Source organism: Tachyglossus aculeatus, chromosome 2, assembly GCF_015852505.1.
Source record: "Tachyglossus aculeatus isolate mTacAcu1 chromosome 2, mTacAcu1.pri, whole genome shotgun sequence".
NCBI lineage: Eukaryota > Metazoa > Chordata > Mammalia > Monotremata > Tachyglossidae > Tachyglossus > Tachyglossus aculeatus.
Genome location: NC_052067.1, coordinates 19,936,436 through 19,951,190, shown reverse-complemented (window position 1 = coordinate 19,951,190; position 14,755 = coordinate 19,936,436). Strand labels below are relative to the sequence as shown.

Below are 14,755 nucleotides of genomic sequence, written 5' to 3'. Positions count from 1 at the left end.
CAAGCTGGAAAAACTTCAAGTAGTCATTTGATCCAGCTCTCTGCCTGGGGGCAGAGGGAAGTCCAAACTATGTTTAATCTACTATTTTTTTCTACAGGCTAGTCAGGGACGGAAAGTCATATCAATATCCTTGCAACTGGGGTCCTTTACGCTGAAAGCGAAGGGGCAGCTGAGACAAAATTCCTCCACCTTCAGAGGTGGAGATGGAACCTTAAACTCATCCACTAAACCTTAATACCAGAAATAGAGAATAGAGAAACAGGATGAGGACCTATTGGGAAGCAGCATAGTGTAGTGGAAAAAACATAATAATAATAATAATTATGGTACCTGTTAAATACTTACTATGTGCCAAGCACTGTACTAAGCACTAGGATAAATACAATTGAATGAATACAAGCAAATCAAGTTGGACACAGTGCCTGTCCTATATGGGGCTCACAGTCTCAATCCCTATTTTACACATGAAGTAACTGAGGCACAGAGAAGTGAAGTGACTTGCCCAAGATCACACAGCAGGCAAGTGACAGAGCTGGAATTAGAACCCATGGAATCTTCTGACTCCCAGGCTCGTACTCTATCCACTAGGCCATGCTGCTTCTCAAGCATGGGTCTGGGAGTCAGAGTACCTGATTCTAACCTCAGCTCTGCCATTTGCCTGCTTTGTGTTGTCTATGCACTTGGATCTGTGGCCTTTGGTCATTTGATATTCACACCACAGCACTAATGTACATACCTTTAAATTATATATTATTATATTAACATCTATCTCCCTCTTGTTCTAGACAGGGAAACTTGTTCTGGACAGGGAAAGTATCCAGCAACTGTTATCTTGCATTCTCCCAAGGGCATAGTACAGTACTCTGCACGAAGTAAATGCTCAAAGTTATGATAACAATAATAATAATAATTGTGGTATTTGTTAAACGCTTACTACGTGCCAGGCACTGTACTAAATGCAGGGGGGATAGACAAGCAAATTGGGTTGTACACAGACAGGGACTGTGTCCCTGTCCCACATCAGACTCATAATCTTAATCCCCATTTTACAGATGAGGTAACAGAGGCACAGAAAAGTCAAGTGACTTGCCCAAGGTCACACAGCAGACAAGTGGAGGAGGACCACACTCTATCCAACGGGCTATGCTGCTTCTGTGCCTCAGTTTCCTCATCTTCAAAATAGGGATTCAATACCTACTCTCCCTCCCACACAGACTGTGAGCTCCATGTGGCTTAGAGACTGTGTTCAACCTGATTACCTTATATCTACCCCAGTGCTTACTACAATGTTTGGCACACAGTAAGTGCTTAACAGTGGATAGAGCACGGGCTTGGGAGACAGAAGGACCTCGGTTCTAGTCCCCGCTTTGCCACTTGTCTGCTGTGTGACCTTGAGCAAGTCACTTCACTTCTCTGTGCCTCAGTTACCTATTCTGTAAAATGGGGATTAAAACTGTGAGCCCTACGTGGGACAGGGACTGTGCCCAACCCAATTACCTTGTATCTACCTCAGTGATTCGTAGAGTGCCTGGTACACAATAAGCACTTAAATACCACAATTATTATTATATTATTAGTAATAATACCATCATTATTTTTATTACAATTCTTTAAGAACACCTGGCACAAATTATTCCACATGGATTACCATAGTCTCCCATAATATATAGGATTTGGCACTTTTCATTTCCAAGCTTTACCAAGAAGCAATCAAGCACACAGCTGTTGCACACACTCCGGCCCTACAACATTTCAGCATTTACAAAAAGCTCTTTAGCTTTCCTACACCATTAAATTGTTGAGGCATAATTTATTCTTGTTAAAGTATTTTGAGATTTTCAGATGAAAGGAGCTGAGTGAATGCAGAGTAGTACTACTGCAAGAACTCACAACCTCAAATACCTATTCCATTTATAGCACCATAGTGTTTACAAGATGACAGTATGATGCCCAGGTGGAAATAAAATCCTTGACCTACAGCAAGGGGAATAGGACCATTATGGAGTGAAAAAGGGTGAGGCAACCATTATAATGAAATAACATATCCTATAAAATGTGATAATCACCTCTAAAGCAAACCTCAAAAATGTAAAAGAGCAATAAGGACTGATTTTGAAATCCTTGAACTAAGAAGGTACACATTTTGATGAAAATGTGAAATGTGTGAAAACCTTCCTAACAGAGAGTTAAAAGATAGAAAAACATGATCCATAGCATCTACCATAAACCCAGATAATCGCTCTGAAAAGGCCATTTCTAATAATATTAATACAGCAGCTCTGCAACACACATTTCACCTGGACTAAACATGCTGCTCACATCCTCTGTCCTACAAAAGCAAGATATCCTGATGCCCATCAGCCTGAGCATGGTTTTGGCTAACAGTCAGAGGCCACTGCTCTTTCAACAAGGGCCATCTGGTTTTAAATCCCATCGTGATTTTGCTGAACTCCATCATCCTATCATTTTTTTATGGCCTTTGTTAAGTGTGTATTATGTGTCAAACACTGTTCCAAGAGCTGGGCTATATACAAGCTAATTAGGTTGGACACAGTCCCTGTCCTGGAGTGCACTGCACTAAGTCCTTGGGAGAATACAATATAATCATATAACAGAGTTGGTAGACCCGTTTCCTGCCCACGCTGAGGAGCAGTGTGGCTTAGTGGAAAAAACACAGACTTGGAAGTCAGAGGTCATGGGTTCTAATCCAGACTCTGCCACATTCATTCATTCAATCGTATTTATTGAGCGCTTACTGTGTGCACAGCACTGTACTAAGTGCTTGGGAAATACAAATTGGCAACATATAGAGACGGTCCCTACCCAACAGTGGGCTCACAGTCTAGAAGGGGGAGAAAGACAACAAAACATATTAACAAAATAAAATAAATAGAATAGTAAATATGTACAAGTAAAATAGAGTAATAAATATGTACAAACATATAAACAGGTGCTGTGGGGAGGGGAAGGAGGTACGGCAAGGGGGGATGGGGAGGGGGAGAGGAAGGAGGGGGCTCAGTCTGGGAAGGCTTCCTGGAGGAGGTGAGCTCCCAGTAGGGTTTTGAAGGGAGGAAGAGAGCTAGCTTGACGGATGTGCGGAGGGAGGGCATTCCAGGCCAGGGGGAGGACATGGGCCAGGGGTCGACGGCAGGACAGGTGAGAACGAGGCATAATGAGGAGGTTGGCGGCAGAGGAGTGGAGGGTGCAGGCTAGGCTGTGGAAGGAAAGAAGGGAGGTGAGGTAGGAGGGGGCGAGGTGACAGAGAGCCTTGAAACCTAGAGTGAGGAGTTTTTGTCAGATGCCTAGGTTGATGGGTAGCCACTGGAGATTTTGAGGAGGGGAGTAACATGCCCAGAGCACTTCTGCACAAAGATGATCTGGGCAGCAACGTGAAATATAGATTGAAGTGGGGAGAGACAGGAGGACGGGAGATCAGAGAGGAAGCTGATGCAGTAATCCAGTCTCAATCTCAAAGTCATCCATCCCAGCTCTGCCATTTGTCAACCGTGTGACTTTGGGGAAGTCGCTTAACTTCTCTGTGCCTCAGTTACCTCATCTGTAAAATGGGAATTAAGACTATGAGCCTCACATGGGACAACCTGATTGCCAACCAGTGCTTTGCACATAGTAAGCGCTTCACAAATACCAATCATCACAAGGAGTTTATAGTCTAGACAGACAGACATTACAATAAAACTTGAACAAAAAAGTCATCCAGTTAAATATACTCCACCAAATTTACTGGAAAATACCTGGATACTTCCAGCAATACACAGTGCTGGTTATGCATCTTTTAAAATAATACTGAGTGCGCTGACCAATAGACATCAAATGTCACTTTAATCAATCAATGCAGAGCACTGTACTAAGCACTTGGGAGAGTACAACAGAGATGGACACACTCCCTGCCCACAGTGATCTTACAGTCTAGAGGAGCTTACACAAATCAGGGCATTCTGATATGTGACTGATCAACCCCTTGCAGACCAAAGCAAGGTGAATAAGTTTACACCATCTTTTTTGAGATGCTAAAAGTAACCTTATCAGAAGAACAAGACATGCTTTATTCTCTGCTATTTTGAAAAATGGCTAAAAATCAAATCTTGAAGGCTGCAAAGTGCAAACATGCTCTAAACACACACAAATCCCCTTTATATTCCAATTAATAATCTGCTGCCCAACACAACCTCATTTTCATGAATTTATATACCCTTCCAAAATAGGGAAGAATTGAGCTCACAAGGGTATTATTATCACAAAGAGATGGATTTTGTTGCTCTGTAAAACATAGAAGCAAAATGTTCAAGCAGTCGTCAGAATGCCAGTTTGTCCTATAGATGTAATCCTTGGAGCTCATTATTGCACTGTTTTAACAGAACAAGATCTATTAGCTCAATCTTACCTCCTTTTTTTTAAACCTCAGTTAACAGCATCCACAACAATCTCCATGACCATGAAAGATTCAACATGCAGGTATGGAGCCTCCAAGAAAGAAGAAATTCAACCCTACTTTTGACTTCCTGTATTCATTCATTCAATCGTATTTGAGTGCATACTGTGTGCAGAGCACTGTACTAAGTGCTTCGGAAGTACAAGTTGGCAACATACAGAGACGGTCCCCACCCAACAACAGGCTCACAGTCTAGAAGGGGGAGACAGACAACAAAACATGTGGACAGGACAACTGTATCAAGAACAGTTTTATTATCCCCATGAAAAAGGCAGCATTAATTGCCTAACTCAAATCACTATTTCTTGAAAAGACTAGGAATAAACACCTGGGCTCAGTCACTTGTCTTTTACCAATTAAAATCTTTCAATCCATGTACAATGCTGAATCCACTTCTTTTCACTTTCTAGCATCTTAATTAAAATCAGCTTATGTTGACTTTTATTCTTACAATATACTGTATTCCCATTTTCAAATTTTAACACCTTCATATCTCTAGAGGGTCCCTTTAACATTTAATATTCAGGCTTGTTCAGTTCCTGGAAAAATAGCTCATCTCATTGCTTTGTTACTTTCCATGGGTTTATTTTTACTTGTCCCTGTTAATGTGAAGTCATCCTCTTGGAAATGACATAGCTTTTATGAAAAATCTCTCAAATTATAAAAACACACCTTATACATTATTTGCAAATCAGCATCCTTAAGAAATTATTCAACAATTTTAGAATGGTTAAGTTTCTCTTTCTGAAATGGCAGGAAAAGCACCCTGAATGATTATTCTAAACTGAATATCATAACCTATTACCAACCATTTTCACTTAAAGAGTTACAATTTTGTCCAACAGTCAAATTTCTGAATATCCCCAAAGAAAGAGGTTCTTAGGTGTCATCTTGTGAATTAAGTTTTAAAAATAACCTTTTTGGGACCTCACTAGTAAATACTTTCTGCAGCATCTGTACCCCTGGCTAGATGATAAACTCCTTGAGGGCAGGGAATCATGTCTACTAACTCTATTATTGTATTTCTCCAGACTCCCAGGTGCTCTGCACAGAATAAGCGCTTAACAAATAATACCAATTGAGAGATCATTAGTGGCATATCCTGACATGTAATTTGAGCACAAATTCTGAAAAATGTGAATTTCCACCTCTTCCAGATGTCTTCCTAGACTGAGACATTTACTAAACGCTTATTTTGTGTTAAGGTACTATGTTAAGTTCTGGCAGGTACACGGTATCTATCTTTCACAGAACTCACACTCTAAGCAGTTAGAGGAGGTATTTTAGCAACATTTGAGAGATGGAACCCCACCTGACTTTGGTCTCCTCAGCAGTACTTGAGCACATATCTAAAAATCTAGGAATAAAGTAGTTCTGATTTTTGTATTCTCATGGCTTTATGCATCCACCAGGTGTTTTTTGTGGGTATGTTTGTGTTGGCCTCTTCACATCATTAGTGTGGAACCCCTTGAGTGTCCCACCCTGCTCAACTCTTTGGTACTTGCCCAAGCGCTTAGTCCAGTGCTTTGCACACAGTAAGTACTCAATAAATACTACTGATTGATTGAGCATCTTGTTCCTTCTTTTCAATGATGATGGTGGAGTCTCCCATCAGGAACAATGGATGAGCCTCAACCCTGAAACGTCAGGACCAGGAATCTGTGCATAACAATTGTTTCTGTTTGTTTTTAAATGGTATTTGCTGAACACTTACTATGTGCCAGACACTGTTCTAAATTTTGGGGTAGATACAAGTTAATCAGGTTGGATAGAGTCCATGTCCCACATGGGGCCCACAATCTTAATCCCCATTTTATAGATGAAGTAACTGAGGCACAGAGAAGTTAAGTGCCTTGTCCAAGGTAAAATAGCAGACAAGTGGAGGAGACTGTACTAGAACCCAGGTCCTCCTGACTCGCAGGACGGTATTCTATCCACTAGCCATGCTGCTTCTCAACTGTTTGAATTATGAGTGGCTTGTGCAGTACCACATCATCATCATCATCATCATCAATCGTATTTATTGAGCGCTTACTATGTGCAGAGCACTGTACTAAGCGCTTGGGAAGTACAAATTGGCAACATATAGAGACAGTCCCTACCCAACAGTGGGCTCACAGTCTAAAAGGGGGAGACAGAGAACAAAACCAAACATACTAACAAAATAAAATAAATAGAATAGATATGTACAAATAAAATAAATAAATAGAGTAAAAAATATGTACAAACATATATACATATATACAGGTGCTGTGGGGAAGGGAAGGAGGTAAGATGGGGGGATGGAGGGGGGACAGGAAGGAAGGGGCTCAGTCTGGGAAGGCCTCCTGGAGGAGGTGAGCTCTCAGCAGGGCCTTGAAGGGAGGAAGAGAGCTAGCTTGGCGGATGGGCAGAGGGAGGGCATTCCGGGCCCGGGGGATGACTTGGGCCGGGGGTCGATGGCGGAACAGGTGAGAGCGAGGTACAGTGAGGAGATCAGCGGTGGAGGAGCGGAGGGTGCGGACTGGGCTGTAGAAGGAGAGAAGGGAGGTGAGGTAGGAGGGGGCGAGGTGATGAAGAGCCTTGAAGCCCAGGGTGAGGAGTTTCTGCCTGATGCGCAGATTGATTGGTAGCCACTGGAGATTTTTGAGGAGGGGAGTGATATGCCCAGAGCGTTTCTGGACAAAGATAATCCGGGCAGCAGCATGAAGTATGGATTGAAGTGGGGAGAGACAAGAGGATGGGAGATCAGAGAGAAGGCTGATGCAGTAGTCCAGACGAGATAGGATGAGAGCTTGAATGAGCAGGGTAGCGGTAGGGATGGAGAGGAAAGGGCGGATCTTGGCAATGTGGAGCTGAGACCGGCAGGTTTTGGTCACGGCCTGGATGAGAGGGGTGAATGAGAGAGCGGAGTCGAGGATGACACCAAGGTTGCGGGCTTGTGAGACGGGAAGGATGGTAGTGCCGTCCACAGAGATGGGAAAGTCAGGGAGAGGGCAAGGTTTGGGAGGGAAGACAAGGAGTTCAGTCTTCGACATGTTGAGCTTTAGGTGGCGGGCAGACATCCAAATGGAGATGTCCTGAAGGCAGGAGGAGATGCGAGCCTGGAGAGAGGGGGAGAGAGCAGGGGCAGAGATGTAGATCTGGGTGTCATCAGCGTAGAGATGATAGTTGAAGCCGTGGGAGCGAATGAGGTCACCAAGGGAGTGCGTGTATATCGAGAACAGAAGGGGACCAAGCACTGAACCTTGGGGAACCCCCACAGTGAGAGAATGGGAGGGGGAGGAAGAGCCTGCAAAAGAGACTGAGAAAGAACGACCGGAGAGGTAAGAGGAGAACCAGGAGAGGACGGAGTCTGTGAAGCCAAAGTCAGATAGCGTGTTGAGAAGAAGTGGGTGGTCCACAGTGTCAAAGGCAGCTCTCTTAACTCTGCCACCCATATCTGCATAGGGGCACAGAGTACAATGAGCAAATTTAAGTTGGCAGGAGTACATCATATTGTGAATGGATATATGTGTGGTCTTTGCCCTCATGAGCCAGTTACGGGCAGACATCCTTCCCAAGCGCTTAGTACAGTGCTCTGCACAAAGTAAGCGCTCAATAAATACGACTGATTGATTGTCTTCTGATTCCCAGAGCACTACTCTTTCCACTGGATCAGTCAGTCTTCTTTATAGAGAAGCAGCATGGCTCAGTGGAAAGAGTACAGGCTTTGGAGTCAGAGGTCATGGGTTAAAATCCCGGCTCTGCCAATTGTCGGCTGTGTGACTTTGGGCAAGTCACTTCACTTCTCTGTGCCTCAGTTACCTCATCTGTAAAATGGGGATTAAGACTGTGAGCCCCCAGTGGGACAACCTGATCACCTTGTAACCTCCCCAGTGCTTAGAACAGTGCTTTGCACATAGTAAGTGCTTAATAAATGCCATCATTATCATTATGCATTTACTATGTACTAAGTACTTGGGAAAGTACACTATAACAGAATTGGTAAACATATTCCCTGTCTACATCATGCTTATAGTCTAGAGGGGGAGATAGACATGAATATAAATAAACTACAGAGATGTACATAACTGCTGTGGGGCTGAGGGAGGGGTGAATGAACTGAGCAAGACTAAATGTCAGGAACAGCAACAGGACTTCAAGCTCTGCCTACAATAAATATTGTTGACTGATTATGTGACTGATTAAATTGTTGGAATGTGTTGATTTAACATCTATGCTAAGACCTCTGGTTACAAGTAAGTTTTTAACCCCTTTCCCTCCCCCCAAGTTCATTTTCTCCATGTTATAGCACTGTAGATGGGGGGGGGGGAGGAAGTGTTTCATTTTAAATGGTAAGTTGTTCAAGTATCTTCTAAAGCAGAAGCAGGTGATTCAAAAACCACTGCTCCCACAGCTGAATGTAAGTCTACTACATCAGTACAGCTATAACTGAGCTAAACTTAAGACTGGTTGTGCTGTACCTAGTTTCCCAGATGGATATGGGCCTACCCAACAGCCCTTCAGTGAGAAGTTCAGGAAGTTTTTTAAAAAAGAAACAAATAGAGAGAAATCCAGCCATTCCAAGGTAGAGGGCAGCAAAATGCATTATCTGATTTCTGGGATTAGTCAGTCAGATCCCATTCCTTCATCACTCAAGCATGCTCATTTTTATTTCTTGGGTGATTTGTGCACTTATGATCTACTTTACAATTAAAACTACATTCTTTGTATATCATAGGGTAGCCAAAGTGATTGTCACAAATTAGATAATGTAGGGCATAATCTCGGTTAATTTACACAAAAAGAAACGTTTGGAAATTCCACTTTTTAAAGTAACAACTCCTAGTTTCGACAAGGGCTTTGAGATTATGTGGAGCAGCGTGACCAAGTAATAAAGCCCAGGCCTGGGAGTCAGGAGGACGTGGGTTCTAATCCTGGCTCTGCCACTTGTCTGCTTTGTGACCTTGGACAAGTCCCTTCATTTCCCTGTGCCTGTTACCTCATCCGAAAAATGGGGATTAAGAACGTAAACATGAGCCCCATGTGGGACATGGACTGTGTCCAACCTAATTATTGTCTATCTACCCCCGTGCTTAGTCCAGTGCCTGGCACCTAGTAAGCACTTAATACCGTAGAAAGGGGCTAACAATATAGCTATGAATGCATCAACGAAAGAAAGCTTCAGCTAATATCTTCAATAATACCCACCTACCAAATACAAGTTTCAAGCATTAAAAGAAAGCATACAGTACAACCCATTCTTCCAAAATGGAGCAGCTAGAACATTCCTACATAAATAACGTGATGGACCACAGCAAAGTCTGAAAATTCAGGTTCTGCACATCATTAAGACACTTTAAAACACAGTCTCCTTTCCTTCAAACCTCTCCCTGCTGGAAATAACTGTCCATGATAATGTTATTTTAAACTCAAATGTAAGTGTACCAAAATTGAATTCAGAAGCAATCATCAGTGGCTAGTCAATACTAAAATTATACTCTAGGGCTTGCTGAGTTCTCAGAATTAAAACCACAGTCAACAAGTTGCTGTTCTCAACAAGATATGACTGCCCTCCCCTGCTACTGGTGGTAACTTGATAGGCACTGTTCTTTTAACAACACTATGAATTGTATTATTTAACAATGATGGGTGTGGGGAGGGGGAAAGGAGCAAAGTTTCTTCTCTTAAAAATTAATGTTCTGAATAGTGTTTAAACTGGTTGAGGCTCCAAATTTTTCTACAAGGAGAAAACAAGTGACAGGTGATCATCCTGAGGCTACATCACAATACCAATTATATACACTCAAATTCATTTTGCATTTTATGATTTAATTGGTGAACTATCAATAGACTCGGTCCAAGGGGGAAAAGTTTTCTTCATAACTGTTTTACTTTCCAAGGTTATCATGACCACCAATGCTTTCTCATGTTTTTATTTGGTGGGGATGGGAGGGGGGTAAGAATCGCTTTTAAAAAAGAGTGAGCCTGAGTTCAGGATATATTACACAGTTCACGCATCTGGATGCTCTCCTAGGGCCCTGCTGCCTTTGTGTTACTGCTGAGACAATTTCTTGCCACCCATCGCTTTCAGAATCGTCATTAAAGTTTTCAGTCACCTGAGAATAAAGTGAAAAGGAATATTTTTTTTTCCCGGTGGATCATTCTGACTCGAAAACTGTCACCCTCTGAAAGCAGCAGGATGCTCTCTATTGATTCCTTCTCCCTCCCTCTCTTTCTCAATCTTACTACGTCAATTAGATCTGTTGGTCAATCCTAGGAAAGAGGCTGCCAGATTTTAGAAAGTCCAACTGGCTCATTAAAACACTGTGCATGTGCTTCCCCATGTGCACCGGATTTAAAATCGGATCCCAGATGGGCTTATCCGAGAGAAAAATCAGAACCAGCTCCCCTTTGCAAAGGAGTAAAAGAATCGAAAAGCTGGAAATTGAGTCCCTTTCGCCTGCGCGTCTGGAAAGGTGGTTCAGGATGAGAAACAATTCCTTCGTGCTCTCTACACAAGGTGCATGCCCCCCGCACGGGTCCCTGCGGTTTAACAGCGACTGTGGGGTGCTAATTTCTCAAACAAACAAAGAAAAATCAAAAGGCACGAGGAAGGAAGGGCTGCTAATCTCTGGCTGCCGACCTCGGGGGGCAAGGACCGCCCCGTGGGTCTCGGCCGTGCCCCGCTCCCCTCCCCACAGCATCCGCACCCGCTCCAAACGGGCAAGATCAGACGGGAAGTCCGCGCTTCCAGCCTTCCTTTCGTTTTTCCCTTAACGCATCCCACTTGGCTGGAATAAACGGTCCCCAAGGCACGGCCAGAAACGTTTTCCCTCTCCGTCTGCGCTGGCACGGGAAAGCAGCGGGCGACTGCGCCCTAGGAAATCAGGTGCCACCTTCCCAAACGAGGGCTTTCGCAAAAAAAAAAAAAAAGGCTCTTTCCGACGGCCTGGAGCGGGCGGGTCTGCGGATGGGCACCGGGGTTAGGAAGTGGAGGGAAAATGATCGGGGGCCGCTAGCGATTGAGTGGCTGCAACTCACCGGAGGAAACGGAGGAGCCGGACAAGCTGGAGTTGCTGGATGCTGCCATGCCCACCGTGGTCGGGCTGCGCTCAGGTTCTGGTCCTGCTGCTGCTCGTGCCCCTGTCCTGCTGCTGCTGCTGCTGCTTCCCCCAGCCCATGTCAAAGTCCTGGGGCCGGCCGCCTAAGCTCCCCAGCCCCGGCGGACTTTGCCTGTACTTCCTGCTCCGCCAGATGACGCGCCGCAGCCGCCGCTATTTATCTGTGGTTTCCCTCCCACTCGAGCTTCTTTTCACGCTTCCCCCGGCTCGCCCGAGGAGCCGAGCGCGGAGGCCGGCGGCCGGGTCCCGGAGCAGGCTCCGCGCTTCCCGCTGCCGCCGCTGCAGCTGCAAGTACTGGTGCAACCTCTGCTGCTGCTGCTGCTGCTGCTGCAACCGCTGCTGCTGCCGCCGTCGTCTCTGCCCCGGCGCGTCTTTCGGGTCCGGGAGACCCAAGGGGGAGACTCCCCCCAGCTCCTTCCCCGCAGCCCCAGCTAAAGGCGGCTGGTGGTTGACACTCGGCGCGACCTCCTCCTCCTCCGCCTCATTTTCCTCCTCCTCCTCCTCCTTTTCCAACCACACACACCCACACACAAAGGATCGGGGGAGACGAGAAGCGCGGAGCAGGAGGAGGGGACCCGGGGGGTCGCTGCGAACCGCTCCCACGTGCCGGCCCCGGTTTTCGGGGAGTGTCCTCGGATGGGGCACGGGACAGGACAGGAGCGGGGGGCGCTGCCCGGTGCAAGTACTGCGACCTGCACTTGGGCCCGAGGCATAAGGCCTGCAGGGCAGAGGGATGCAAGAGAGGTGAAGCAACGAGCCTAGTGAATAGTGCTGGATGGACCATTGATCTGTATCAACTAGATTTACTGAGTGTTTTCTGTGGGCAGTGGACTGTATTAAGTGCTTTGGAGAGTGCAATACAAGAGTTGATAGGCACAGTCCCTGCCCACAACATGCGTGGAGGAGCTTCATGGATACTGGATGGAGCACAGGCCTGGGAGTCAGAAGGACCTGGGTTCTAATGCTGTCACCGCCACTGGTCTGCTGTGTGACCTCTGTGCCTCAGTTACCTCATCTGTAGAATTGGGGATTAAGATGATGATGATGGTATTTGTTAAGCGCTTAGTATGTGCAAAGCACTGTTCTAAGCGCTGGAGGGATACAGTGTGATCAGGTTCTCCCACATGGGGCTCACAGTACTGTATCAGCCTCCTCCCCGATCTCCCATCCTCCTGTCTGTCCCCTCTTCAATCCATACGTCATGCCGCTGCCCGGATTGTCTTTGTCCAGAAACGCTCTGGGCATGTTACTCCCCTCCTCAAAAATCTCCAGTGGGTACCAATCAACTTACGCATCAGGCAGAAACTCCTCACCCTCGGCTTCAAGGCTCTCCATCACCTCAACCCCTCCTACCTCACCTCCCTTCTCTCCTTCTACAGCCCAGCCCGCATCCTCCGCTCCTCTGCCGCTAATCTTCTTACCGTGCCTCGTTCTCGCCTGTCCCGCCGTCGCCCACCGGCCCACGTCATCCCCCTGGCCTGGAATGCCCTCCCTCCGCACATCCGGCAAGCCAGCTCTCTTCCTCCCTTCAAGGCCCTACTGAGAGCTCACCTCCTCCAGGAGGCCTTCCCAGACTGAGCCCTTTCCTTCCTCTCCCCCTCGTCCCCTTCTCCATCCCCCCATCTTACCTCCTTCCCTTCCCCACAGCACCTGTATATATGTATATATGTTTGTAAATGTTTATTACTCTATTTTACTTGTACATATCTATTCTATTTATTTTATTTTGTTAGTATGTTTGGTTTTGTTCTGTGTCTCCCCCTTCTAGACTGTGAGCCCACTGTTGGGAAGGGAATGTCTCTATATGTTGCCAGCTTGTACTTCCCAAGCACTTAGTACAGTGCTCTGCACACAGTAAGCGCTGAATAAATACGATTGATTGATTGATTGATTCCTCCCTTCAAGGCCCTACTGAGAGCTCACTTCCTCCAGGAGGCCTTCCCAGACTGAGCCCCCTACTTCCTCTCCCCCTCCTCCCCCTCTCCATCCCCGCTGCCTTATCTCCTTCCCCTCCCCACAGCACCTGTATATATGTATATATGTTTGTATGTATTTATTACTCTATTTTATTTGTACATATTTATTCTATTTCTTTTATTTTATTAATATGTTTTGTTTTGTTCTCTGTCTCCCCCTTCTAGACTGTAAGCCCACTGTTGGGTAGGGACCGTCTCTATATGTTGCCAGCTTGTACTTCCCAAGCGCTTAGTACAGTGCTCTGCACACAGTAAGCTCTCAATAAATACGAATAAATGAATGAATCCCCATTTTACAGGTGTGGTAACTGAGGCACAGAGAAGTTAAGTGACTTGCCCAAAGTCACACAGCTGACAAGTGGCAGAGCTGGGATTAGAACCCATAACCTCTGACTCCCTAGCCCATGCTCCTTCCACTTAACCACTCTGCTTCTTACTATGAGCCCCATATGGGACAGCAGCTGTATCCAACATGATTGGCTTCAGCATGGCATAGTGGATAGAGCATGGGCCTGGGAGTCAAAAGGTCATGAGTTCTAATCCCAGTTCCACCACTTGTCTGTTGTGTGACCTTGGGCAAGTCACTTCACTTCTCTGGACCTCAGTTCCCTCATCTGTAAAATGAGGATTGAGAGTGTGAGCCCCACATGGGACAGGGACTGTGTCCAACCTGATTTGCTTGTATCCACTCCAGCACTTAATACAGTGCCTTGCACATAGTAATCACTTAACAAAATGTCATTATTATCATTATTATTATTATTGTATCTATTCCAGCACTTAGTACAGTGTTTGGCACATACTAAGTGCTAGACAAATACCATTTGAAAAAGAAAAGTGGTCGGGGGAGGGGGGCTGCAACTTATCCCAGGGGCTAGGACAAACTCATCCCAGGGGCTAGGACAACTACAGCTCCACTTGGGTGTTCCAGGTTGAACTGGCTCAAACTTAAAAGCGGAAGGGAACTTCATTCATTTATTCAATCATATTTATTGAGCACTTACTGTATTAAGCACTTGGGAGAGTACAACTATAAGCAGACAGTTTCCCTGCCCACAATGACCTTATGGTCTAAAGGAGGAGACAGACAATATAAATTAATGACACATATGTACATAAGTACTGTGGGGCTGGGAGGGAGGATGAGTACAGAGAGCAAGTCAGGGTGACGCAGAAGGGAATGGGAGAAGAGGAAAGGAGGGCTTAGTCAGGGAAGGCCTCATGGAGATATACCTTCAATAGGC

At 45.6% G+C, this 14,755-nt stretch overlaps 1 protein-coding gene across 2 annotated transcripts in view; it reads right to left on the bottom strand.

Annotated features, from left to right (window-relative positions):
- Positions 1-11,827, bottom strand: part of CHN2 (chimerin 2) — a 242,672-nt gene extending 230,845 nt beyond the window's left edge. Inside the window, exon 1 of one of the 2 annotated variants that reach the window (XM_038740862.1) lies at positions 11,456-11,827. In XM_038740862.1, coding sequence (XP_038596790.1) covers positions 11,456-11,504 — 49 coding nt within the window. In that variant the 5' untranslated portion in view covers positions 11,505-11,827. The remainder of the gene's footprint in view (positions 1-11,455) is intronic. The other variant, XM_038740863.1, reaches the window with a different exon arrangement.
- Positions 11,828-14,755: the final 2,928 nt, after the last annotated feature.